The sequence below is a fragment of the Hemibagrus wyckioides genome, linkage group LG18 (assembly GCF_019097595.1).
Source record: "Hemibagrus wyckioides isolate EC202008001 linkage group LG18, SWU_Hwy_1.0, whole genome shotgun sequence".
NCBI classification, from domain to species: Eukaryota; Metazoa; Chordata; class Actinopteri; order Siluriformes; family Bagridae; genus Hemibagrus; species Hemibagrus wyckioides.
The window spans coordinates 21,161,004-21,187,048 of record NC_080727.1 but is presented as its reverse complement, the minus strand read 5'-3'; the positions used below and the strand labels follow the sequence as shown (position 1 = coordinate 21,187,048).

The 26,045-nt window shown below is 41.0% G+C and overlaps 3 protein-coding genes across 3 annotated transcripts; 2 read left to right on the top strand and 1 right to left on the bottom strand.

Moving 5' to 3' along the window:
- Window positions 1–800: 800 nt before the first annotated feature.
- Window positions 801–7,540, top strand: slc29a2 (solute carrier family 29 member 2). The gene is made up of 13 exons (XM_058415484.1): window positions 801–918; window positions 1,319–1,360; window positions 1,471–1,549; window positions 1,647–1,795; window positions 1,898–2,037; window positions 2,136–2,270; window positions 2,374–2,471; window positions 4,101–4,164; window positions 4,253–4,401; window positions 4,799–4,907; window positions 5,005–5,090; window positions 5,842–6,041; window positions 6,806–7,540. The coding sequence occupies exons 2-13, from the start codon at window positions 1,338–1,340 to the stop codon at window positions 6,915–6,917; spliced, it is 1,344 nt and encodes a 447-aa protein (XP_058271467.1). The 5' UTR covers window positions 801–918; window positions 1,319–1,337; the 3' UTR covers window positions 6,918–7,540.
- A 401-nt stretch (window positions 7,541–7,941) lies between these two features.
- rbm14a (RNA binding motif protein 14a) lies at window positions 7,942–20,238 on the bottom strand. The gene is made up of 5 exons (XM_058415675.1): window positions 20,156–20,238; window positions 13,247–13,325; window positions 12,213–13,063; window positions 11,491–11,694; window positions 7,942–9,680 (listed from the first exon to the last, which is right to left on the bottom strand). The coding sequence occupies exons 1-5, from the start codon at window positions 20,236–20,238 to the stop codon at window positions 9,539–9,541; spliced, it is 1,359 nt and encodes a 452-aa protein (XP_058271658.1). The 3' UTR covers window positions 7,942–9,538.
- On the top strand, window positions 17,829–26,005 carry rin1a (Ras and Rab interactor 1a). Its single transcript, XM_058415553.1, has 11 exons — window positions 17,829–18,107; window positions 20,734–20,922; window positions 21,368–21,482; window positions 21,592–21,664; window positions 21,757–21,848; window positions 22,063–22,637; window positions 22,805–23,309; window positions 23,419–23,727; window positions 24,589–24,720; window positions 24,816–24,976; window positions 25,055–26,005. The coding sequence occupies exons 2-11, from the start codon at window positions 20,734–20,736 to the stop codon at window positions 25,379–25,381; spliced, it is 2,478 nt and encodes an 825-aa protein (XP_058271536.1). The 5' UTR covers window positions 17,829–18,107; the 3' UTR covers window positions 25,382–26,005.
- Window positions 26,006–26,045: the final 40 nt, after the last annotated feature.

Below are 26,045 nucleotides of genomic sequence, written 5' to 3'. Positions count from 1 at the left end.
TATCTGACCCTGTATCTGACTGACCTGAGCCTGTATCTGACCCTGTATCTGACTGACCTGAGCCTGTATCTGACTCTGTATCTGACTGACCTTAGCCTGTATCTGACCCTGTATCTGACTCTGTATCTGACTGACCTGAGCCTGTATCTGACCCTGTATCTGACTGACCTGAGCCTGTATCTGACCCTGTATCTGACTGACCTGAGCCTGTATCTGACTCTGTATCTGACTGACCTTAGCCTGTATCTGACCCTGTATCTGACTCTGTATCTGACTGACCTGGGCCTGTATCTGACCCTGTATCTGACTGACCTGAGCCTGTATCTAACCCTGTATCCGACTGACCTGAGCCTGTATCTGACCCTGTATCTGACCGACCTGACCCTGTATCTAACCCAGTATCTGACTGACCTGAGCCTGTATCTAACCCTGTATCTGACTGACCTGAGCCTGTGGACATGGTGATACAGGACTCTGGTTAAGATTGTGGGCTAATACAGAGATCAGAGTAAACACAGAGTGAAGGACATTACTTTAAAGCTCTACATTTCATCATGATGAAACTGAACACATGAGCTTAGCGCTGCTAGCACACTACTCTACTGTTTGAGCAACAATAACGATATGCTATGATGCTAATGATTGTACAATGATACACTTGTCCGGTTCATTAAAATAGTCTTTAGCAGAATAACTGGAGTTTTGACACGATACTACAACAGACACACAAATAAGATTTTGGCGTATTAATTAAATCTTCCCACTTGCTCAAGACAGATTCAAACACTAGGCGGGAGAGTCGCGCGCCAGTGACGTCACTTTCCTGATTGGCTTGAGAAGGGCATTTATCCCGCGCCTACCGAGAGCGCGCGCATTTCAAAAGAAGACTCACTGCTACACACTGTCCGGGTTTCACACGTGAGTATTATTAATATGATATATCTTAACCTAGCGTGAGAAAGCAGTGTATATTATGTCAAACTGACTCTTTAATAATAGCCTGGTTTACTTACCTGGCTACGTGCCCCAGTTACTCTAATTTCTTCTTAAACATACATATGCCGTGCGTCACTGCATACATCTTTTTGTTAATTTTTGTTAATTTATTGATAATAGTTTAATTAATAGATAGTATTAATTATGTAAGGAAGGAACAAGTACCACATTTCATTTGTACAGAAACTTATCGACGGTCCCTAAAATACCGCTTCCGAATGTTAAACTGAATAAAACTTCTAGGTCTGTCATTCTGAATTCATTATATAATTCATATCATTCTACCTATTATTGAAAGTTTCTTTTCTCCCATGGTCTTCAGGCAGAGCTGGTGGATAAAAATGCAGTGTCAGCTAGATAACAGGTGGGTGTTGTACGTATATTCATAAAGGGAAATAAAAAGTTTTAGAATTTATGAGTACGAAGTAAAGTGAACTACCTTAACGCCAAACTAAGTTGTTCCTTCTTTGACAGGGGCCTTGTGGCCATCATCTTTTTCATTCTGGGCATGGGAACGCTTCTTCCGTGGAATTTCTTCATTACTGCCTTCGATGTATGAAACTCTGAGATAGTACCCAGTGTGTTTTTATGTCTGTACAACGTTATATTTTTAGCGGAAATCTATAGCACACATTCTCTGTCCTTCACAGTATTTCAACGAACGGCTTCATACACCAACATCAAGCAATGCTTCGGAATCTGACCAGACCTCTCCCTATATGTTCGACAACATGTGTGTGCTGCTTTCCCAGCTGCCTTTGCTGTTGTTCACGTTACTGAACTCATTTCTCTATCAGCAGTAAGGACAGCATTCAGTGTTTATGTGCACTTTTAGGTCAAACGATGTCTCTGACCGCTTTGGATTGTGTGTGATGTGATGTCTCTTTGCTTTGCATTTCAGTATCCCAGAACGGATGAGGATAGCTGGCAGTATGGTTTTCATTTTACTGCTCTTCATCCTCACCGCCACTTTAGTAAAAGTCAAAATGGAGCAGGATCTTTTCTTCAGCATCACAATGGCAATCATCTGGTTCATCAACAGTATGTCTTGCCAGATTATGGCATAATGCAGATAAATAGACACTCAAGCATTGCAAGGAAGTTGTTGATGTGATCATTGTAAACTTCTCTGCTTACAGTGTTTGGGGCCGTGCTTCAGGGCAGTCTGTTTGGCCTGGTTGGAAAGTTTCCTCCAAAATATAGTTCGTGGTTTATGAGCGGTCAGGCCATGGCTGGTATCTTCTCTGCAGTCGCCATGTTGGTGTCAAAGATCTGTGGGTATCAGTAAGCACAACATGAATTTACATTCCTCGCTAAACAATTAGGGTTATTGTGGATCCTAAATGAAAGCTGATTTTGTTTGCTTTGTATCTCTAGCCAAAACAGACAACGAGAGTGCGGCTTTGGGCTACTTCATCACACCCTGCGCTGCTACACTCCTCACCCTGTGCTGCTACTCAGTGCTGCCTCACCTGGTACATTCTTTCATTATTGCTTTACACCTAGATTGTTATAAGAAACTGATTGTTACAGTGGGTTTTTTTTTTTTTGGAGAATATCCCAGGGGTCTATATGACGTACTGTATATGATGTATATACCGATCAGCCATAACATTAAAACCAGTGACTGGTGATGTGACTAACTATACAATGGTACATGCCAAGTAATGGGATATTCACCGATCAGGCATAACATTATGAGCAGTGCCAGGTGAAGTGAATAAGACTGATGATCTCCTCATCATGGCACCTGTTAGTGGGTGGGATATATTAGGCAGCAAGTGAACATTTTGTCCTCAAAGTTGATGTGTTAGAAGCAGGAAAAATGGACAAGCGTAAGGATTTGAGCGAGTTTGACGAAGGACCAAATTGTGATGGCTAGACCACTGGATCAGAGCATCTCCAAAACTGCAGCTCCTGTGGGGTGTTCCTGGTCTGCAGTGGTCAGTATCTATCAAAAGTGGTCCAAGGAAGGAACAGTGGTGAACCGGTGACAGGGTCATGGGCGGCCAAGTCTCATTGATGCACGTGGGGAAAGAAGGCTGGCCCGTGTGATCCGATCCAACAGACGAGCTACTGTTGCTCAGATTGCTGAAGAAGTTAATGCTGGTTCTGATAGAAAGGTGTCAGAATACACAGTGCAGGACGGGTCAGGGCTGTTTTGGCAGGAAAAGGGAGACCAAGACAATATTAGGCAAGTCAAAGTCAAAAGTCAAAGAAGCTTTATTGTCACTTCAACCATATATAGCAGATGCAGTACACAGTGAAGTGAAACAACGTTCCTCCTAGACCAGAGGTGCTACACATAACAAAGACAAAGTACAGTGATGCAGACAAACACAGAGCTAAACATAGAGATAAAAACTAAACTATACTTAAGGTGCAATAAATAAACTAGACATACAACAGAAGCGCACAGGATGACAAGACAAACAACATATAGACCGACTTTTGTGCAGATAGCAGTGTATACAGTGAGTGCAAATAAGAAATTGACATTTTGTGTAAAGAACAGTGTATACAGTGAGTGCAAATATTAAAGTGACACATGTAAACAGGATTAATATAAAAAATGTAAAGTGAAATGTGCGTGCAAACAGGACAATTTAGTGTGTGTGTCCAGCACAGTTCAGTTCTTGGAACACAGTCCTCAGCTTTTATGTACGTGTGTGAGTACGTGTCCAGCACAGTTCAGTTCTCCTGTTGAGATCAGATCTTGGATGTATGTGTGTGTGCGAGTGTGTGTGTGTGTGCGACCAGTTCAGCTCAGTTCTCTGTTGAGATACCTGATTGCCTGAGGGAAGAAACTGTTTAACAGTCTGGTTGTGCGGGTCCGAATGCTTCAGTACCTCTTTCCGGATGGCAGAAGGGTGAAGTGTGTGTGTGTGAGGGGTGTGTGGTTATAATGTTTAGACTACTGACATAAGAATTCATGTTATAAGATGTAATCTGTTTATCTTTATAAGTGCTATGCTTTACAGCAAGCAGACACGCACCTTAGACACATCCGTAATGGTCTGAGAATTTTATAACTATTACATTATAATAGATGTCAACAAGTGATTCATTCTAAACTTACTGTGGGTTTTCTTTCTTTTTTTCAGAAATTTGCAGGACTGTATTTAGAAGCTGGAGCTAGAGACAAAGAGACAAAGCCAGAATTAAATGGTCAGTGTCAAACATTGGTGAATAATATGTCTTGTGCACTTTTGAGACTTCTCCCACAATTCTAAATATTTTGTGTGCGCTGCTGTAGAGAATCTGACCTTGGTTAAAGTGAAGCCCGTGGATTCGGACTGCACTGGTAAAATCATGGTTACTGACTCTAATGGTGAAGCCTTCAAGAGCTTGGATGGAGCAGAGAAGCAAGGAGAAAAGGCACCAGTACTGGCAGTGTTCAAAAAGGTTTTTACATTTTAAACACAATTTTCTTTTTAAATAAATAAATTGCTTAACAGGCAAACAGTTAATATAGTGGTTTGAGAGACTTTTCGACAAACCTGCAGCCCTTCAGTCAGCATCCCATCCCATCCCATCCCCAAACTCCAGAGCCTGCTCATCACACTTCCATGTCCAATCAGACACACCAACGTTTACTTAATCACACGAAATACATTAAACATGCTAATCAGTTTCAGCAGTAGAAATCGGCTTTTAACTCTCAGGTAGATGTATTCATATTTTATCTCCACATCCCTGCTGTAAAGTTTGTTTCTGTGGATAACACGTATTTTATTTGTAATACTCCATATGGTTGTATTTTCTGGGTCATTAATATTTTTTCTTTTTTTTTTCATTAAAGATCTGGCTGATGGCCTTATGTGTGACGTGTGTTTTCACGGTCACATTGTCTGCTTTTCCAGCAATCACTGTCTTGGTGAAGCCTAATGGTCTGTTTACAGGAACAATGGGTAGGTCACTATTACAACACACTCTTTCCCAAGCACTAATGAAAGAAAAAGGAGTAAAACATGAGGTCCATTCATTCTTCTTATTTCTCTCACACAGCTGATATTTTTACACCTCTCAGTTGTTTCTTGGTCTTCAGTGTGATGGACTGGGTTGGCCGAAGTGCCACCTACATTTTTCAGTGGGTAAGGCTTCAGCATATATGTTTCCTTTAAAAACAAAAGCCCTTCAAGGAAATACATACATTTAATGTAATTATATATATATACACAGGCATAACATTATGACCGCCTGCCTAATATTGTGTTGGGGGGCCCCCCTTTTGCTGGCAAAGCCCTGACTTGGACTCCACTAGATCCCTGAAGGTGTGCTGTGGTATCTGGCACCAAGATGTTAGCAGCAGATCCTTTAAGTTCTGTATGTTGCGTGGTGGGGCCCGCTTACAGGACTTAAAGGTTACGTTTGACAGATACTGACCATTGCAGACCCGGAACACCCCCACAAGAGTTGCAGTTTTGGAGATGCTCTGATCCAGTGGTCTATCCATCACAATTTGGCCCTTCGTCAAACTCGCTCAAATCCTTACACTTGACCATTTTTCCTGCTTCTAACACATCAACTTAAAGGACAAAATGTCTGCTTGCTGCCTGATATATCCCACCCACTAACAGGTGCCATGATGAGGAGATCATTAGTGTTATTCCCGTCAGAATTAGCCCGATAGTGTTTTGTTATAATGTACAAACACTGTATTGGTGTAAGTGCAATAAAGCTGAATTGAATTAACCTTTGATTTGAATTACAGTCTTAAGAATTGTAGTGCTGCTGTTATTCTAATCAGATGAAACATTCACAGTGGTATAATGTCAGTTTTTGCACAACTAAGCATAAATTTGCTCCTGTTCAACAGTAATATTTGCCATTTTTCATCCTTAGCCCAAAAAGGACAGCTGTCTGTTCCCGATCCTAGTGGCAGCTCGTATGATTTTCATTCCTGCCCTGATGTTTTGCAACATTCCCTCCCGTTCCTATCCATTAAGTCTTTTCAAACATGAATTTTCCTACATAACCATCATGTCATTGTTTGGCATGACAAATGGATATTTTGCCTGTCTCTCCATGTCCTATGCTCCACAGTAAGTATTACTACATTTACAGTACAAATAATTTCAGCTAAAATCCATAATTTAATAGGATGACAATGATAGTTGATGAATTTATCCTATATGGCTAAAAGTTTGTGGGCACCTAACCATCACACCTATATGTGGATCTTGTGAATACAATGTATGCTGGAGCATTAAGATTTCTCTTCACTGGAACTAATGGTGAGAAACGTATTCCTGCATGATGAAAGAGAAATTAAGACGTCTCACCAAGGTTGGTGTGGAAGAACTCAAGTGGCCTCCACAGAGCTCTGACCTCAACCCCACTGAACATATTTCTGGTGAACTGGACCTCTCGCAACACCCCAGTCCTCCCTGACCAACTTCAGTGCCTGAGCTCACCATGCTCTTGTGGCTGAATGGCCAGAATTTCCCACAGCTACGCTCCAAAATCTAGTGGAAAGCCTTCTTAGAAGAGATTATAATAGATGGTTAATATAATAGAAAAAGATGGACTAAATCTCACGATACTGCCAAAAGTTTTGGGACACCCCTCTAAATCATTGAATTCAGGGGTTGGGCTCAGCCCCTTGGTTCCAGTGAAAAGAACTCTTAATGAAAAAACAATACCCGAATTCAATGATTTGAAGGGGTGTCCCAAAACTTTTGCCAATGTGGTGTAGGTGTGACAGTCAGGTGTCCAAAACCTTCTGGCCATCTTGTGCATATTTTGAGAATTGTGTTTTATTGAGAATACTAGTAGCATAAACCTTTATTAATTTTTTGTTTACTAGGTTTGTGAGGTCTAAGGATGCAGAGACTGCTGGGGCTTTGATGACCTTTTTCCTGGCTTTGGGGCTGTCACTTGGAGGGGCATTCTCATTTGTCTTGAAAAAACTCATATGATCGCCTAGTGCTCATACTCAGGGAGCTATTTTCTGTTGTATGTCTACACCTTTCTTGCACCTTAACTATAGTTTAGTTTTATCTCTGTTTGTCTGCATCACTGTACTTTGTCTTTATGTGTAGCACCTTTGATCAAGGAGGAACGTTGTTACATCCGCTTATATGGTTGAAGTGACAACGCTTCTTTGACTTTTTTATTAAGGATTTTTTTAATGTTGCACTGTTTTGTATGCTTGTAATTTTATACTGCAATATTTTTGTGGAGTTGTGTTACGGTTGTCGAGGAGTGTACAAGATCTCATGCTCACTCAAAGGTTTATTCGGTGCCTGATTTTCCCCCCAGCAGAGCTGTGGTGACTTCAACGCAATAGTTAAAGAATAAGCAAACATTGTTCTGTACAAGAACCTGTAGGAGAAAATCAGCACTGCTGTTATCTATCGTGTTATGGGAGATGACTGCTCTGCTTCATGCACTCACACAGCTCTCTTTGTACTCCTCAATGTTCACATCTATTAGCTTAAAGATAATTTTAGCATTTAATATCCTTTTGCATTTTATCGATTGGAAATGTTTCAACTGGATTACACAAACTGCTTCATTTTTAAATATATATATATATATATTTAAAGATACACAGCAATGGTTATTTTTATATAATTATATACACACCAGACAGACAGACATTGCAAAGTATAGGTACATAGCAATGAAATGCTATGTACCTATGCACCAGAAGTGCAAATAGTAGAAATTGGGCAAATGAACAAGTGCAGATAAATATGTACATCAATAAATATGGCTGTCAGGATGTACATAGAGAAGTATGTTTACATCAAACAACAGAACGAAGATCAGTGATCACCTCATCACCAGCCTTTTTCTTTACATTCTGCTTGTAAAGCTGACCTTTGTCCTCTGTAAACAGTGCGCTATGCACCAAGTTTGGTACCTCTCTACAAATGCAAACACACACACATGGTTTTTATAAATGTATTTAATTTAGTTTTACAAGATTAAAGGAGGACTACAAAGACAAAAAGATTTGACAGTAGCAAAAGAAGTAAACCGATCTCAGTAAAAGTGGTAGCATTTATTTCAACCAATGCCTACTCCCTGAATAATCGTCTCCTGACCTAAACTGATCATAAGCAATGCTATACATGTTCAAAGCACACTTAAGATGACATGTTTAAATGACAGCTTTTACACATCAGTGAAAGAAATATGAAGTAGAAGCTGCAATGTGTCATGGATAATAAGGAACTATCAAAAGTGACATGGCTTCACTCACGTGCTGTTAAACTGTACATTCAGGAGAGGATGGAGTCGATTATTTAAATGATGAGTTGTTTAGAGGAATGTCTAAAATGTCAGACACTCTGGTCCAGACAGAACTCATGGTACCCGACTGACTTCTTTTATAAGGTTTTAAACACACGTCATGTAAATTTCCATGTCAGTCCAGAAACGTGACCCCACGCATTTCTGAAAGTGAACTCTAAAAGCATCATTTCCCTGAGGCATGCGTTTAAAGTCGTACAGAATCTTTAAAAGTCGAAGTGATGGGGCAGGTGAAGTGTTGGGTTTGAGGAGCAGGAACTGGTTTGAGTGGGACTGTGGCGCACTGGTTACTCACCTACCAGGCGACAACCCCACCTCTTCCCTTTCGGATTGCACTGCGCTCCCATTAAAGCTGTGCTGTCTTCTTAACAGTTCAAAGCACAGCCAGGGAACCTCAGTTGTGAGCGAGTGTGTGGATCTCGTCTCGTCTTACTGAAAATGCTTAAAAGAAACACCAAATGCCACACAGAACAAGCCAACAATTCAAATATCCCTGATCTCACACGTTCCCATGTTTAATAAAGGATTTTTCTGAGCATGTTTCTGGTAAGACAGTGATAACTTCTGAATGCCACTGGGGCTTGAATTTATACGTTTATAAAAGTAAATGATTATTTTTCAGAAATTGCAGACGATCACATGGGGTAACTTTGTGTGCCTCAGCTAAATGACTTATGAACCAGTGAACTTATTAAACCCTGATCTGTGTCACTGTTACAGCCCCTTCATTAATTTTTTTCCCCCACATCAATTTCTTCAGCCAGAAGATGCATCTGAGCCGAGTTGGAGCAGATGATTTAGGAGAAAGTGGTGTATGGTTAAGGTGCAAGCGTGATTGGGGCCAGAGGGCTTTACCTTTCTGGGAAGTGCATCCATGCCACTGTGGGACTTTAATTCTCTTCCCCCGTCATGTGCAACTTGGCGTCCTGAGGCCTGGGAGCCATTCTAGCTGTAGTTAGCGAAAAGGGAAAATGTGGCTGGAAGAACAGCACGAGTAACCAGTCATGCACTATTTCTAGCAAAAAAAAAAAAATTACAGACATTTTAATGTGTGGAGGCCTGATGCACTATAAAGAGCTACCTTTCCATCACCATTCAACTAAATGTTACGAGTCAAAACAATGACCACTCCAATATATCTGCCTTTTCTTGTCTTGTCTTGTAAACATCAGGGCCTGGATACACTGGCAAGTTAATTACATACACTGAATTATGCACTGTGAAATAAAATGCACTGAAAAATACATATCTATTGCAGGTCATTTCAATCTGTTGCCTATTACGTTACAGAAAGGTTTGCTGTATCCAGGCCAATAGAGGTCACTGAGACCATGTTGTGCATGTGTGTGTAGGTGTTTGTGCGAGTACCCGACCATCTCTCAGCGTTGGAATGAAAGACTGAAGACAGTCTGAGGTGCATTCTAAAGGAAAGAGGACATAAGATCATTAAAAAAAAAGAGAGATTTCTCTGGCTTTTTTTTTTTTTCATTGCAATCATTTTACTGAGGTCTGTAAAGCACACTGAAGGAAGGCTACAACATTCTCCATAACATCTGAGGCCGAAACCCTGCAATAACCGATCAGGACCGGCTTGCAATTTATGCAGGTCTGTTACGAGAATTCGTTCCAGCAGCCTGCATATGCATTCGTTTCAACAATACGTGTCAGATGTTATGAAAACTTTATGTAGACTCCTTAGTCTCCAAGATAAACAGGCAGGTTTGAATCAAATGAGAACAATCAATTGAACATCATATATACTGCTTTTTAGAGAAAAGCAGAAGAGCCAATTACATTTTAAATTGAATTGAGTTCAATTCAAACTGCCTAAAATCTTTCGTTCATTGGTTTATCACATTTTCTATTAAACAAAAATACATCAGATATTTGTATTCACTGTATTTTATTCTCAAACTCAAATCAACTGGAGGCCTAATGCAATAGACCTTAACAACCTCAAAATCAAATAAACTAAATGAGCAATGCCAAATCAGTCTAAAATGTACTGCGATGGAAAAACAAAAAAAGGAGGGGGGTCTCAAAAGATTTAGAAGAAAGACAAATAATCGCAAGGGGCTGCGGTGGAGGACTTTACTGTCTTGGGGGAAAAAAAAAAAGGAATTTGAGAGATTAACCATCACTAGCCGCCTGAACACATTACTTCGTCCATGTAATAGAGAAATACAATTCTAGGAATGGCAGTTGATTCCTTTATAGTCCTGCAACACAATCTGCAGGCTATACAAATGCCATCTCTGACACAATGAAGATATGGAAAGAACAGGAAAACAACTAAGTATTAAGTAGGAATATGCACTAGACAAAAGTTCTTTTTTATTTGCCTGATGAATGCTAGATAGACTAACAAACACTAGCCGTCCGTTTTGTAGCCTAGCCTCATTCCAACAGGTGATTTTTCTAATTGGAGTCGAGTTTCATGCTGAGAGCAGGTCATGCCCTTATGTGCCCGATGGGCTGAAACACATCAAGTTCTATTTGTGTTATTTAGCTGATACGGATGGAGCACATCTCTGCCCAAAGCCAAATCCCACCCATTTGGAAAGGAAGGTGATCTGATGCGTAATTATGTGTGGCTCTATTGCAAGTGAAAATGTTTTCTCTGAATAATCTGGCATATTAAAAGACATTCACACACACACACACTCAACCACCATCCACACAGGTCCTCTTTGTATTTCAAATTTGCATTACTGCCTTCATGAAACAATCGTTAATGTTGGTTCCTTAATAAATGTCTGTAGTTATAGAGCACACAGATCTGGGAGAGGAATCTCTATTAGAAAAGTCTCCACCAATGTTAGGCTCTGTGCTCAAAACTGTATCATCTGCTGTGTGAGAGATTCAAGTCTCCTGGAACAGGCTGGTGTCAGATTAGGCACAACCAGTTTGTTTAAATGTACAAGAGGTCTAATTAATGGACTAATAAAACAAATATTATAAGTTTGGTGCATAAAGCTAAAGTAAAGATTTAATGCATCCGTTTTCTTATCAATTCTAAAGGACCAACACTACCGCTGCCACACACGTCCAGCAGTCAACCACACAACAGGCAAGCAAGCGAGCACATGCGTGCACGCACACACAGACACACACGCACACAGACACACGTGGGGTGGTGAGCTCTATCGATATGTGGGCTCTGGCATGTGGTGGTGGGAGTAGTCAGGATTGCAGAGGTGGGGATCCTTGTGTGGTGGAGGTGGCTCATACGCTCTTGGAGATGCGCCGGTTCCAGGAGCCGCCAAGTGATTGGCATCCATCGACCCTGAAGGTGGCATGGGCATGGTTGCCATCTGGTGTGGTGGGGGTGGTGGTGGTGGTGGTGGAGGATAGTAGTACTGGTACTGATGATACTGGTGGTACTGGTGGTACTGTTGGTATTGTTGGTACTGCTGGACATACTCTGCATAGCACCTATAAGAAAAGTCACAGAGGGGGAAAAAAAAGTGCTGATTAGAGTGCCAAAGTGATTATCGATAACTGGTAAAGTTTGTTAAGCCTGAGGTGGAAATTACTACCGATTAAGTAGCATGTTAAAATGATGAAAGCAAGAAAACATAGAATCAGCTATTTTTAATACATGTAAGGATCTAAGGTAAACAGTTTTGTTCTTTCTCTTTTATTTTATTCCTAACAAGCCTCAGGAATATGCTCTAAAATACCATATGCTCTAAAGGTTGCGGATACCTAATAATCACACCCATAAGTGCTTTTTTAACATCCCACTCCAGAGTTAAGACCCCACCCATTACTGGTTTAATAACAAACATTCTAGGAAGGGGTTCCAACAAATTTGGAAGCCAAATAGAGCCCACTGAGACAAGAGCATTCCTTCTGTCATTACTAGATTACTATTTCTATGATTTTAGCCAGAATTTAAGAGTAACCCCATGTTCCATGCAAAGACTAAATCCATTACTACAATCTTGTACCTTGCAATAGGGTCTCCATCTTTAATAGCTGGCATTTCAGGTCCTCCAGGTGGTGTGGGCAGAAGAGCACGCCGTTTGGGTCTTGCGGCACTGATGGGCTGAGGAACAGGGTCGGGCAGCAGAGCAGAACGTCTCACTGGGCTCCGGTCACGTTCTGATTTGGTAAGGGCCTGCTGCTCAGCCAACACTTGCTGACCCTGCTCAATGAATCGCTGCCGAGCAGCTTCAAACAAAGCCTGCGCGTCAGGCTCAGCCCCGCCCATGGTCCCATAGGCCGGGCCTGTATACGCAGAGGAGTTTGTGCCATAGGCAGGGTTCATGGCTGTTGTGGCTGATGGTGCCTCTCCTGCAGCTGGATAGCTTGAAACATCTGTTCCTTGGCTGACGACCTGATCAGCCACGGAACCATACACTTGACTTGCCAGGGCTCCATAAACTGCGGCGCTCACTGGCTTACCGTCTGACCCGCTGCCTTCGGTAAGACCCTTCAGAGCCGCATACGTCGGATCAGAGGTGTTGGTGTTAAAGAAAGAGTTGTGCACGCACTGTTGTACCTGAATAGGAAGTCCAGCAGCAGCAGCTGCAGCAGCAGCAAGCACGGCTGCCTGACTCTGGTGGTGCTCCATGGGCGGCCTGGTCGGACACTCTCCTGCGAAGTGTCCCTGTGTCCCGCAACGTGCGCACGGCACCTTGGACATGGCTCCTGGCTTATTTTGTTGGATGTTTGCGATATCTACAGAGAGGGGGTGGTCCATGTAGGAGGTCCCGTGGAGGGCCTCGACGGCATTCGCCGCATTCTCTTGATGCTCCATGTGTACAAAAGTATAAACTTGCTTAGGAGTTGGGTTTGGCTGCAACAAAGAGCACAGAGGAGAAAAACACATGCGGTAAGTATAGGTGAGCCGATTAAATCAGATGAGAAACACAACATTTTCACTTTTACTTCTCACGTCTTCACACTCTGAAACGGGAGAACAGTTCGAGCCGTTCTCAGTCCCTCAGGTTCCACACACTGACTTCAATAGATTTCTGACGCCGTCATCGACAACAAGGTTACCACCACGAAACTCTAGACCATTCAGACCACGGATAACACACAGCAGCCCCTTCTCTCTGCACGTGGACAAAGGCAAACTGCCTCAGAATTAACGCAGCCGATTCCGGGGTTTGTCTCGCCAGCTAACTTCATAGCAGCAAACCCGCCACGACAAACCTACAGATTAGCTTCAAGCTAACAGGCGCCTAAAGGCTACTTATAAATATGCATATATATATAAAAGGCTACTTGTTTAAAAGACTCAGGGTTTCTAAAGTTGTTGTCTAAATAAATACACACTTTAATCGCGACAGTAATTCAGCTTTAAGCAGCTATTTAGATGTTTTTTTTACGATCTAAATCCTCTCGGCGCGCCGTGGCTTATTAGCAATCCGTAGCTAACAATTCTAGCAATTTCTATGAGGGAAGCGTTGCATAAAAAAGGCCACCAACCTAACGAACCGCACCCACTCTGTGAACTCTGATGATAAATAATCACCCAAGTCGAGGTTTAAGTCGAAAATATATAAAAGTGAAATCGCAAAAAACATCACAAACAACACAGAAGAATGCTAGGTAATTAGCTACCAGCTTACCTAACGCACGGAATGCGAGTTCCGGTTACCGGATGTTGCTCATCAAAAAGTCCGGATTGGCACAAATAACACCAATAAGTTCCGGTCGTCACTTACATGACGTGGCTTAGATAATGTTTCTATAAGCCCAGTAATGGCATTGTCTCGTCAATAGTAATTTATTATTATTTAGTTGTTGTCCCATATCTGTCAACTCAGATATGGGAGCGTCAACTTCTCCAGAATGTAAAAATAAAAAACAAAAATCATGTAGTGTATTCCAGCCTTAAGCATACGGACATGGCCAATAACTAAAGCAACTTCCAAATCCATCTGTCATTTTAGAAACAGTAACACTGACTAAGAAAAAGTATTTAAATAAGACTAAATAGTTGATTTACCGTCACAGAAGCGGCATAAATAGCAGGGTGACCCGCCTTCAGGTGCCTCTTAAGATTCGGTGCACAATGTTTTGTTGTTTTCAGAGGAATTATAACAGAAATGTTTCCTTATATCAGTTCTTCGTTTCCTTCCGAAAGCTTCAGGTGCTGAGGCCATTGCAGTTCGCCAGTCCAGTTCGAGGGTTGCCAGATTGGACTGAAGATTTCCAGCCCAACTACATCTTAAACCCCGCCCACTTCAAACAAATACCAGCCCAAAATGCATACTGTGATTAACTAATACTATAACAACCCACAAAGCAGACGCGTCAGGGCCAGATCTGGCACTGGTGGTATGTCAACGAGATGCGGACCAGGTCTGGCAGTGACGGCACTGCTTATATGATGGCAGATGTGGCCCGTTTATGGTTTGTGTGGGCCAGATCTGGCCTTGTGCTGGCCCATGCGTGGCCCACCTCTGGCAAACCAGATATGGGCCACCAAAGGGCCGTCATTCTTTGTGGTATGTGGGCCGAGTGTAAGTTAAGTTGCATTGTGTGGGTCAGATCTGGGCCAGACCTATTCTGCTATCTGGGAAACAGAAAACCCAGAACAAATTGGTTAGTCCAAAGGGAACTATTTAGACACACACACACACACACACACACACACTAGTTGAGCTACATGTATACGTTTTGTTTAATTATCAAGCATGACATCAGAATTTTATAGCAGTATGAACACACGCTTACCTTTTTATAGGGAGAACGTCTCTTGAAATATTATAGATCCCATTCTTTCCTGTAGGACTTTCTATATTTATTCCCACTTTGGCATGATGGTGATAAAAAACACTTACAGCTTTGCTAATGACTGTGATAATGGCTTAACGAGTACAACAACCAGCCAATCAAGATTGAAGTCTGACTGGACAGGACTCTCCTCAACCTTATTGGCTGAACCATATTATTAAAACGTCAACATTACATTTTATACTTTATTGTAAAGTTGGTTTGAATGTAAAATTAATAAAATATCATGTTTATAGTCAAAAATAAAATAAAACACCCGCCAGTTTCATCAAAAACCATCCCAAATTGTATCAACCCCCACAATGCATTTTTTTCCCCGGTAAGACGTGACCAAAAGGAGCCCAATTCATCGTCGTCTTCGTTAACGAAATTAACACTGGTTAGAAGCAGGGAAAATGGACAAGTGTAAGGATTTGAGCGAATTTGATGAAGGGCCAAATTGTGATGGCTAGACCACTGGATCAGAGCATCTCCAAAACTGCAGCTCTTGTGGGGTGTTCCCGGTCTGCAGTGGTCAGTATCTATCAAAAGTGGTCCAAGGAAGGAACAGTGGTGAACCGGTGACAGGGTCATGGGCGGCCGAGGCTCATTGATGCACGTGAGGAGTGAAGGCTGGTCCGTGTGATCCGATCCAACAGACGAGCTACTGTTGCTCAAACTTCTGAAGAAGTTAATGCTGGTTCTGATAGAAAGTTGTCAGGGCTGTTTTGGTGGCAAAAGGGGGACCAACACAATATTAGGCAGGTGGTCATAATGTTATGCCCGATTGGTGTAACATTTCATCAAAAACAATTTAAGAACAACGAATTATAACAGTAACAACAAAAATGATCAATGTAATCATCATTGTTGTTTTCTTACATGATTGTTTATTATAAATTATTAATAATGATAATTAGTATAATTTGTAATAATTGTACAATAACAAGAGTCACATCATCATTTACATTGTTTCTTGGGTAATTTATGATAAGTGTGTAAAGTGTAATTTGTGCATCCTGTGTAATATCTGTAAAGCACCTAATTTCGTTGGACATGCCACAGGTTCCAATGAAAATAAAGATCTATTCTATTCTATTCTATTCTATTCTATTCTATTCTATTCTATTCTATTCTGTTACTGAATATTAGCTACAAATATACATTATTATTCATAACAAATGATTAATAATTAGTTATATTAGTATATTATATATTTATATTAATATATTAGTGGTTATTAAATAGTACCTATTTGAATCAGGGGTGAGATTTTAGACTGCGGGACTTATGGGTCTTAACGTGTGAGCCTAAATATCACTGCTTGCGCTGTAACGCCGCCTTTAGGTGAAATTTTGCATTACCTATAAGGTTTCCTGTTTATATCCGTTAATAGTTTAGGTTGCACGATGCACAAATAATAATAATAATAATAATAATAATAATAATAATAATAATAATAATAATAATAATAATGAAGTAGTAGTAATAATAGTAGTAGTAGTAGTGTTAGTATAAGTGGTAGTAGTGGTAGTAGTAATAGTGGTGGTAGTAATAGTAGTAGTGGTAGTAGTAGTATAAGTAGTAGTAATAGTAGAAGTAAGTGGTAGTAGTAGTGTTAGTAGTAATAGTGGTGGTGGTAGTGGTAGTAATCGTAGTAGTAGTGTTAGTATAAGTGCTAGTAGTAGTAATAGTAGTGGTGGTAGTAATAGTAGTAGTAGTATAAGTGGTAATAGTAGTAGTAAGTGATAGTAGTAGTGTTAGTAGTAATAGTAGTGGTGGTAGTAATAGTAGTAGTAGTAGTAGTAGTAGTAGTATAAGTGGTAATAGTAGTAGTAAGTGATAGTAGTAGTGTTAGTAGTAATAGTAGTGGTGGTAGTAGTAGTAGTAGTAGTAGTATAAGTGGTAATAGTAGTAGTAAGTGATAGTAGTAGTGTTAGTAGTAATAGTAGTGGTGGTAGTAGTAGTAGTAGTAGTAGTATAAGTGGTAATAGTAGTAGTAAGTGATAGTAGTAGTGTTAGTAGTAATAGTAGTGGTGGTAGTAATAGTAGTAGTAGTAGTATAAGTGGTAATAGTAGTAGTGTTAGTAGTAATAGTAGTGGTGGTAGTAGTAGTAATAGTAGTGGTGGTAGTAATAGTAGTAGTAGTAGTAGTAGTATAAGTGGTAATAGTAGTAGTAAGTGATAGTAGTAGTGTTAGTAGTAATAGTAGTGGTGGTAGTAATAGTAGTAGTAGTAGTATAAGTGGTAATAGTAGTAGTAAGTGATAGTAGTAGTGTTAGTAGTAAAAGTAGTGGTGGTAATAATAGTAGTAGTAGTAGTATAAGTGGTAATAGTAGTAGTAAGTGATAGTAGTAGTGTTAGTAGTAATAGTAGTGGTGGTAGTAGTAGTAATAATAGTAGTAGTAATAGTAGTAGTAGTAGCAATAATAATAATAATAATAATAGTAGTAGTGGAAATAGTAATAGTAGTAGTAGTAGTAATAGTAGTAGTGGAAATAGTAATAGTAGTAGTAGTAGTAATAGTAATAGTAGTAATAGTAATAGTAATAGTAATAGTAATAGCAGTAGTAGTAAAGCGGCACAGGAAGCAACGCATATTTCTCTTGAGCCATATTCCTAAGAGCCGTTATCGAGCCGCACAGTAAGGTTTGGAAGTTTGGAAACTCTTACGTTTATTTAACTACACTAGGAAACATTTCCACTGCCTTTAGTGACTGCACTTTTGCTCTGAACTTGACTCAGTGTCCACTTCACAACAGTGCCCACAAGGTGTAGGCTACCTTCCAGGTTAAACCCGGCGCATGCGCACATGGCTTCAGCAAAGCACAGGAACTTTAGGTTTTCCCATTCACAAAGATCAGAGTGGAAAGCACGCAGAGGAAGAAGACGCAGTGTGAATAATGCTTGAATCACAGTTTCACATACTGGGGGGAAAGAGGCTGGACGACATCTCGGACACGTGGAAAAGGAACTAATCTGCCGATGAGCCAAAACACCAAGAATTAGTTAGTAATATCCTGCTGTCCGGTATATTTCATGGATCTGACCGCCTTGGGTCATGAAGTAGTTTTTCTGCTACTGTAAGTGTGAGAAATCGCGGAGGTGGAAAGGTAAGTGGTTCATTTATGTACATATACATGTAAATCTAGATTCTTTTCACAGCTGTAAAACTGTCTTTTGTGGACAGATGTTTATTTATGTAGCGTGTCATTCCTGGATAAACTTTCTCTTACCCTCGGGGAAGGGACCGACGTCTGTCTGAGCTTTCTAACTCTTTATATTCCTTCTTGTATCTCAGTGCTTCATAAATAATATAACCACAAAGCTTGGAGAAGTTGTCCTGACTCACTTGACTTTATTTCACACTTTCTCAATCTAACATCACTGTTTTTTTCCTCTGCAACATCTGGAAGAAAGAAAAAAAACACCATGACTGGCTGCACATCAGTCTATGTTGCATATATCAAGCTATTTATGAGATTAGAATTTTTTTGGACATGTTTTGGACTTCAGGAATCAGATCGGTGTCTTGTGGTGCTCTTGCGTGTATATAGTATAGAACATGGTTTTATTCTAGAAATTTGTTGCTGGGTATCTGTATCCTCTGTAGTAACTACAGTGTCCAGGGTCTAATCCATCATGTACCTTAAATCTCTACATCGACTATTAAAGGTACAAAAGTTAAGACGACAAGGAGAGCTATAATTAATACCTTTCTTTTTTCTTGTCCTGAGAGTGGACCTAACCCGAACCAAATACTAAACCCTGAGTGAGTTACCAGTGTGGTATTTTCCACGGATCCGTGATGCCACTTACAGGCTCATGGTTGTTAAGCAAATTACCACAAACACTTCCAAAGCACATACTTATAAGCTTCCACCCTACCAAGTCTGGACTTGCTAGGCTCATTTACACACCCTTTAATGTAGACCTGTCCTTTATCCCTCCTGCCTAAACATGAACTCTGTAATATCTTCACATCATATGAATTGTGTGTTTTCCCCCACCTAAAGCCAACTCCGAGGACATTCCTTCTGAAAGAGATAAGGAGAGGCTGAAATATGGAATTGCATATAGAACTATAGTGTAGTAATATTCAATTCAGTTAAAGATTATAGACACATCCTGACCAAATATAAAAACAGATCGCAAAAAGTTAGGGTGGAAAACCATTATGAAGTGGTTGAGTGATAGATTCACATTTCTTCATTTTCTTCTATACCACTTTAAACATCTTTTATAAAAGTCCATGAGTGATAAAAGATACCAGATACTTAGATTAAAGTGAGTTTGTAAGTTTTATTATTTTTATTCATACCGGTGTGTGTGTCAGTGGGTTGGAATGCCCAGTAGGATGTGTGGGCCAGTGTTGCTATAGCAGCCATCTGTTGCTAAAAAGAGTATTCTTCACCATCCCACTCAGAGGCAGCCTATGCCAGGGGTACCCAAACTTTTTTAACACTAAAAACGTCCTACTGATCGCTTTTACTCTGTTCACCCACGCTCTTACAAAAAGGGTAGCAAGCAAGGTAACAGGCTTGTTTATTAGCTAAAAGCTGAAAATATATCCTGGAGTTATTAACACATGTGTCAGAAGGCTAGAAATTGATCAGTATTTATTTCTATATATTAGAAATAGTTTTATGCACAATTTGTATTTTCATCGCAGATTCAGAGACGCAATTATCCCACTGATTCACACATGCAGCATATTGCTAATGAATCTATAAATAATTTCATTTCTCTAAATAAATCTTTGACACTGGAGATCCAGTTTAATGCAAAAGAAGTGTCTTATAGTATTATATCATGAGGCCTGGCATCCCTCAAAACTGGAGAATTTGTTAGTGGAGTTGAAAATCTAATTTCATTCGAAACCTATTCATGAAGGACTTAAACACTTTAAATCAGCCAAGCTGTAGTCATAACACCCTGCAGTGAATAACACGGGCAGCAGCAGCAGGTCAACGGAGGCCTGTCATGTTTACATTATTACAGGTTTCTCTTTTGTTTCTTAATCAAATGTACAGCCTTGACACTTCATACTGTTATGATGATTTTAAGGGTATGTTAAGACTCAGAATAGGCAGGTTCAGTCAGAGCAGCTCAGTGCAAGAAATGTTAGGAAATTAGTCAAGTGATGACAAACAGCACTCACATGACCAGGATGAGGAATGAGCCCCAGGGGGAGTTTCCAAATGGCAGTAAGAACTTCAGATCAGCAGGAGAAATAAGACACATGTTCGTGAAGAAAATAACCATTAATGGAAAAAGTTACTCAAACCCTATGAGATGACTGGAAATTTAAAAAAAAAAAAATGGGTAGTGTGTTTACTGAAAGGGAAGTTCAGAGGATCAGAATGGTTCAGTTGTTCATTGTAAGCACTGTCTTTGAGCTGAGCAGTGAATTAACAGATTGTTCAAACCGTTCTCTCAGAACCTTAACGGTGAGGACAAAACATGACTGTTATATAAATCTAAAGATAGTTTCAGTTCATTTCTGCTACCCCAGGAGACATGCATCATGCCTGCTATAAATAAGCTCTCTGCAACAGCACTAGCATATTATTAGAAAATGTGTGTAAGGATAATACGAAATAATATTGATAACAATAAAACTGATCACTTTTGAATTCATGCCACACTGTCGACTTGATAGTATCAATAACAGTATTGAAAAAAAGGTGTGCACAAAAAGTACAAGTCACTTTCTCGGGTTTTGTTTGATACGTCCAGATGCAGGAGGACCATGTGTATGACTATCCAGATGCCCATCCGGTAGGAGAGAAGAGGATGTGTCCTCAGCGAGGCTCCTTGAAGAGCATCAGCGTGCTGGACCGCCTGCTGCTGACGTATCCAGTATGGCTGCAGTTGTCCATCAACTCAGCCACAGCACTTCATATCCTACAGCGTGAACCCCCAGGGGTGAGGAACATTCACTCACAAACTGACACTGCTAAATGCTCTAGACAAAATTTGTTCCACAACCTCTAGAAAAGCTTCGGTGCTCTGTATTCCCATAGTTCTGGCATCAACAAGAAACTCTTGTTTCTTGCTCTCTAGAAAGTCATCATGTGGTCCCTGGAAAATGGCTTCAGTTTCTAATAATATAAGGCAGGGATCCTCCAATCTGGCCCACTTTCCTGCAGAGTTTAGCTCGAACCTTAATCAAACACACCTGAGCATGCTAATCAGTGTCTTCAGGATCATTAGAAAATCACAGGTAGAGGAGTTTGATCAGGGTTGGAGCTAAACTCTGCAGTGTATTTGCCCTCCAGGGCAAGATTTTAGGAACCCTGATATAAGGCTTGCAAAGATTAGACAAAATATTCAATCAGAAGTAATGTTTACAGATCTCTACATTTTGTAGACCTTCCTGGTGCGAAAGTCCAGTACATCCCAGAAGAAAATGCTGTGTGTCAGGCTAGCAGATGACAGTGTGCCATCTTTTGTCAAACAGTTTGTCATCCGGGAGAAGGACTCGAGTGAGTATCATGATTAGCATCATAGGAATGTTAATTCATTTGGACAGAGTTTGGTGTTGAACAATTACATTTGATGGATATTCACTAATAGTCGTCTTCTATCCCCCAGCCTTCTCTCTGGAGAGCTCCGCTATCAGCTTCCCAGATCTTTGTAGACTCATTGCCTTCTACTGTGTCAGCCGGTATTAATCAGCTCATTCCTGACATTTCTTATTCTAATTTTTTTCACTGTTTGTGTTCAAATCAATTATGTATTTAACATACTGTACATTAGGGATGTTCTTCCCTTCACTTTGGAGTTGCCAGAGGCCATAGCCAAAGCTTCATCCCACAAGCAGTTGGAATCCATCTCTCATATGGGTGTGGGTAAGTTCACGGTGGTTTTACTGCAGACTGTGGTCATCTCAGTCATTTAAAGACTTTGGAAAATACAGCTTGTCACTATCATTACAGTGTAGGTAGTGGTAAAGCTCAGGTTGGACTATGATTAGGATATAAACACGTCAAATCCTTAATTTTAAGTATTTTGTACAGCATTACATATGCACGTTATAATGATCCTTTGCCATGTTTCATACAGAGTTCTGGAGTTCTCAGTTAAACTTTCGTGGGCCTCGAAATGGTCCTCCACCAGTACTTGATGCACCTGTGGTCACCAATCCTAAGCCTCAACACTCCACCACATCTACTACCAGTGAAACTACCAGCGCAACGCTGTTTCAGGAGTTCTGCCCAATTCACACCCGAAGTCCTTCTGAACTCGATTTGGGAGCAGGGCAGGGAGCTTTATGCTTCATCAACCCACTATTCCTACAAGAGCATCCCATTCGTGGTGCCATGCACAAGCGGCATCACTTCAAACGCAGCATAAAGGTTCGCGTCTCCACCGAAAACTCCAGTTCACTCTCACCACCTGTCACCCCACCACCACCTCCACCACTGCTTGCAAAAGCGAAGGGTAAAGGAAAGAAGGTGCAGCAAACTGAAGTGGCTCAGACCAGTGAGGTGGATAAGAACAATGTTGAAGTTGTTGAGGCAGATTCAGATTATCTCCACCCTTGTCTTGTTCTACCAAAGAAAAAATCTGCAGTAATCATTCCCATCCTCTCTCCTACAGTGGAGGAGGACTACCAGTTGCCCAAAGCACTTCTGCAGGTATTACACACTCTTCCCTCAATCACACTTTAGCATAAACCCTATGCTCTACCACAGCATCATATAACTTAATGCTCTGGATAGGACATTCCCTAATTAAAAGCACAGCAGAGTGTATGTTTCAGTCATTTAAAGGCTTTACAACTTGTTTATGTGTATATGCACAGGCACAAAGAAAAACCACAGCAGAGAGTGAAGAGGACAATGAGGACGAAGACATCGGACTAATGCTTGAGAAAAGAAAGGCGCCATCCCTCACGGAACTGGACAGCAGCAGCTCAATTAGCAGCCTTGATGAGACTGAGGAGAGTCCTCAGAGGCCTTCGCTCACACGAGGCACCAGTAACCCCATCATCTCCTCTCCTCAGCCAACCCACCAGTCTGTTTCAGCACTACGAAAGATGAGTGCTGCCTTTGTGTCCTTCTTTGTGCCTGGGAAGAGAGTCGTACGTCTGGTGGAAGACCTCTCTCATGACAGGCGTATGACATTCGGGGCTTTGATACAGGATTTCTTGAGGGAGCAACGGGAAGCGCTGAAGCTACCGTGCCTGACAACCGCTGTGGAGCTGTTGCAGGGTTTGCGTCTCTTTATAAACCAGGCAAAGGTGTTCCTGTTGGAGTGTGGAGAGCTTGAGCCCCCCATTGAGACCCTAGTGCCTGAGGATGAGAAAGGTACACAGCACAGACTCCAAACAATTTCAGAAGTTATATAGCATATTACACTTCTTTGTGACAATAAGCATGGTGTGTTTATACATGTGTTTTGTTTTGTTTTTTCCAGATCAAACACTGGAAAAAGCTCTGTTCCGCTGTGTACTAAAACCTCTGAAAGGGCAGATTGATACAGCTCTCTATAATATGCATGAACATGATGGATCCTTTAAGAGGCTGGCAGAAAGTATGAAGAGAGCCGGAGATGCTTCACCAAGAGACCTTTTTGGAGTGCAGGTGGCTGTGCCTGATGCTCATGGCATTGAGAAGATAAAGCAAAAGATGTCTCTCATGAGACGCGCCTATTCACCCATTGACAAAGTAGTTTTGCTTCTGCAGATCTGTAAGCTCATCTATAAAGCCATGAAGACCAATTCAGGTGAGGATTGATTGAAGTACTTCAATATGACTCACCTTGTGAATGTGCTCACTTGGACAGAATAGATACATTACATAGCCAAAAGTTTTGGGACACCCCTCCAAATCATTGAATTCAGAGGTTGGGCTCGGCCCCTTCGTTCCAGTGAAAGGAACTCTTAATGCTTCAGCATACCAAGACATTTGTAAAATTTCATGCTCCCAACAGTTGGGGATGACCCCTTCCTGTTCCAACATGACTGCACACCAGTGACCAAAGCAAGGTCCATAAAGACATGGATGACTAAGTTTGGTGTGGAGGAACTTGACTGGCCTGCACAGAGTCCTGACCTCAACCCCATAGAACACCTTTGGGATGAATTAGAGCGGAGACTGCGAGCCAGGCCTTCTCATCCAACATCAGTGCCTGACCTCAAAAATGTGCTTCTAGAGGAATGGTCAGAAAATTCCCATAAACACACTCCTAAACCTTGTGGAAGCCTTCCCAGAAGAGTTGAAGCTGTTATAGCTGTAAAGGGCGGGACAACTCCATATTACATTCATGTGCATGTAAAGGCAGAGGTTCCAGTTTTGACCTGGCTCGAGGTCTCCGCTCTAATTCATTCCACAGGTATGCACTGGTGTACAGTCATGTTGGAACAGGAAGGGGTCATCCCCAAACTGTTCCCACAAAGTTGGGAGCATGAAATTGTCCAAAATGTCTTGGTATGCTGAAGCATACCACTGGAACTAAGGGGCCAAGCCCAACCCCTGAATTCAATGATTTGGAGGGGTGTCCCAAAACCTTTGCCAATATAGTGTATGTACGTCATGAAAGACATACGTTTTACTTTTTTACTCACACAAAATCTCCAAAATGCAGGGCAGGAATTTGGAGCTGATGACTTCCTTCCAGCTCTTTCCTATGTGATAGTGCAGTGCAATATGCCTGAGCTTTGTCTAGAAGTGGAGTACATGATGGAGCTGCTGGAAACCTCTTGGCTCACAGGAGAGGGTAGAGATATTTATTATTGAAGCAAAAAAAATGACATAAAATAAGCTTGTACATTGTACCTTTACTAAATCATTGACCTGATCATTTTCTTTCAGGTGGATACTATCTGACCAGCATTTATGCCAGCCTTAGCTATATACAGAGTGAGCCAGATGCTGGGCCTTCCAGTGGACTTACCCACCAAGTCAAGGAATCCCTTAAGGAGTGGAGCCACCGTCGTAGCACAGAGTCCAAGAGCCAGAGTGACATAAAACAGGTCAGTTACCGGATCTTGATTTGTACAATCGTATGTAATATACAATATAACAAGTGCTAATATCATTCAATCCTACAGAGATTTGTAAAGGTGCTGTTCCAAGATGGAGAGTGCAGTTTGGTGAAGACGTTACAATGGAAAGCAGGATTCGGTGGAGAAGTTTTGGCACAACTCTGCGCTATGAAATTCGGAGTGGAACAGCCGGACGAATACGGCCTGTACTGGAGAAGTAGTGGAAAGCTAATACCAGTTCCTCTGGATGCTCAGATTGAGGACCTGCAGAATGTGGGTACCAGCAGTGCTCCACTCATTTACCAGCACGCCAATCAGGATATAAAATCCAGCAGGCTGACTAGAGGGGGAGCGTTGGACCTTTCAGGGGAAGCCTCACCTAGTGACACCTAGTGAAAGGACAGCTGACAAACCATGAGGGGAAATGCATTGAGATTTTAAATAACTGGTTAACAACTGAGTACAGTTGCTCAATCTTCTGAAAAGTTTTTATTAATTTATCTTTAGATAAGTAAATACTAAAAGTTTACATAGTTGTATTTTATTTATATTTTGTGCCGAATGGTTTTGTGCTTAATTCATATGGATTTGACAGACATTTGTGTAGATTCTACAAAATGGGATATAATTATTTAATATTTCTGTAATATTATTAAGACCATGATGGTTCTACTTACTCTCTACATGGTATAGTCCATAACAGTTCACATGCTTTGCCTCGTAAGTCCCTCTGCACTTCACATTTAAGTGTTTAAACTACCAACACCATAACCTGCTCCAATCATCATATAAAATCTTTCAGTTTTCAGACTTAAAGTGAATTATGCAGTACAGGAGCAGGACCGGGAAAAAACTATCCTGTTTATTAAACGCTGGTGTTCAAATGAATCGACATAAATAGACTTAAATATTTGCTAAGGTTTGCAGTTTATAGTGAGAACGACTTGAATTGTGATACTGTGCAAATCAATGTCTTTAAGAAGTCAATAAACTACAAAAACTGTAGTTTCTCTTTTTTCCCAGTGTTTAATGTATATTTTTTGGAGGGGTGGGGAGG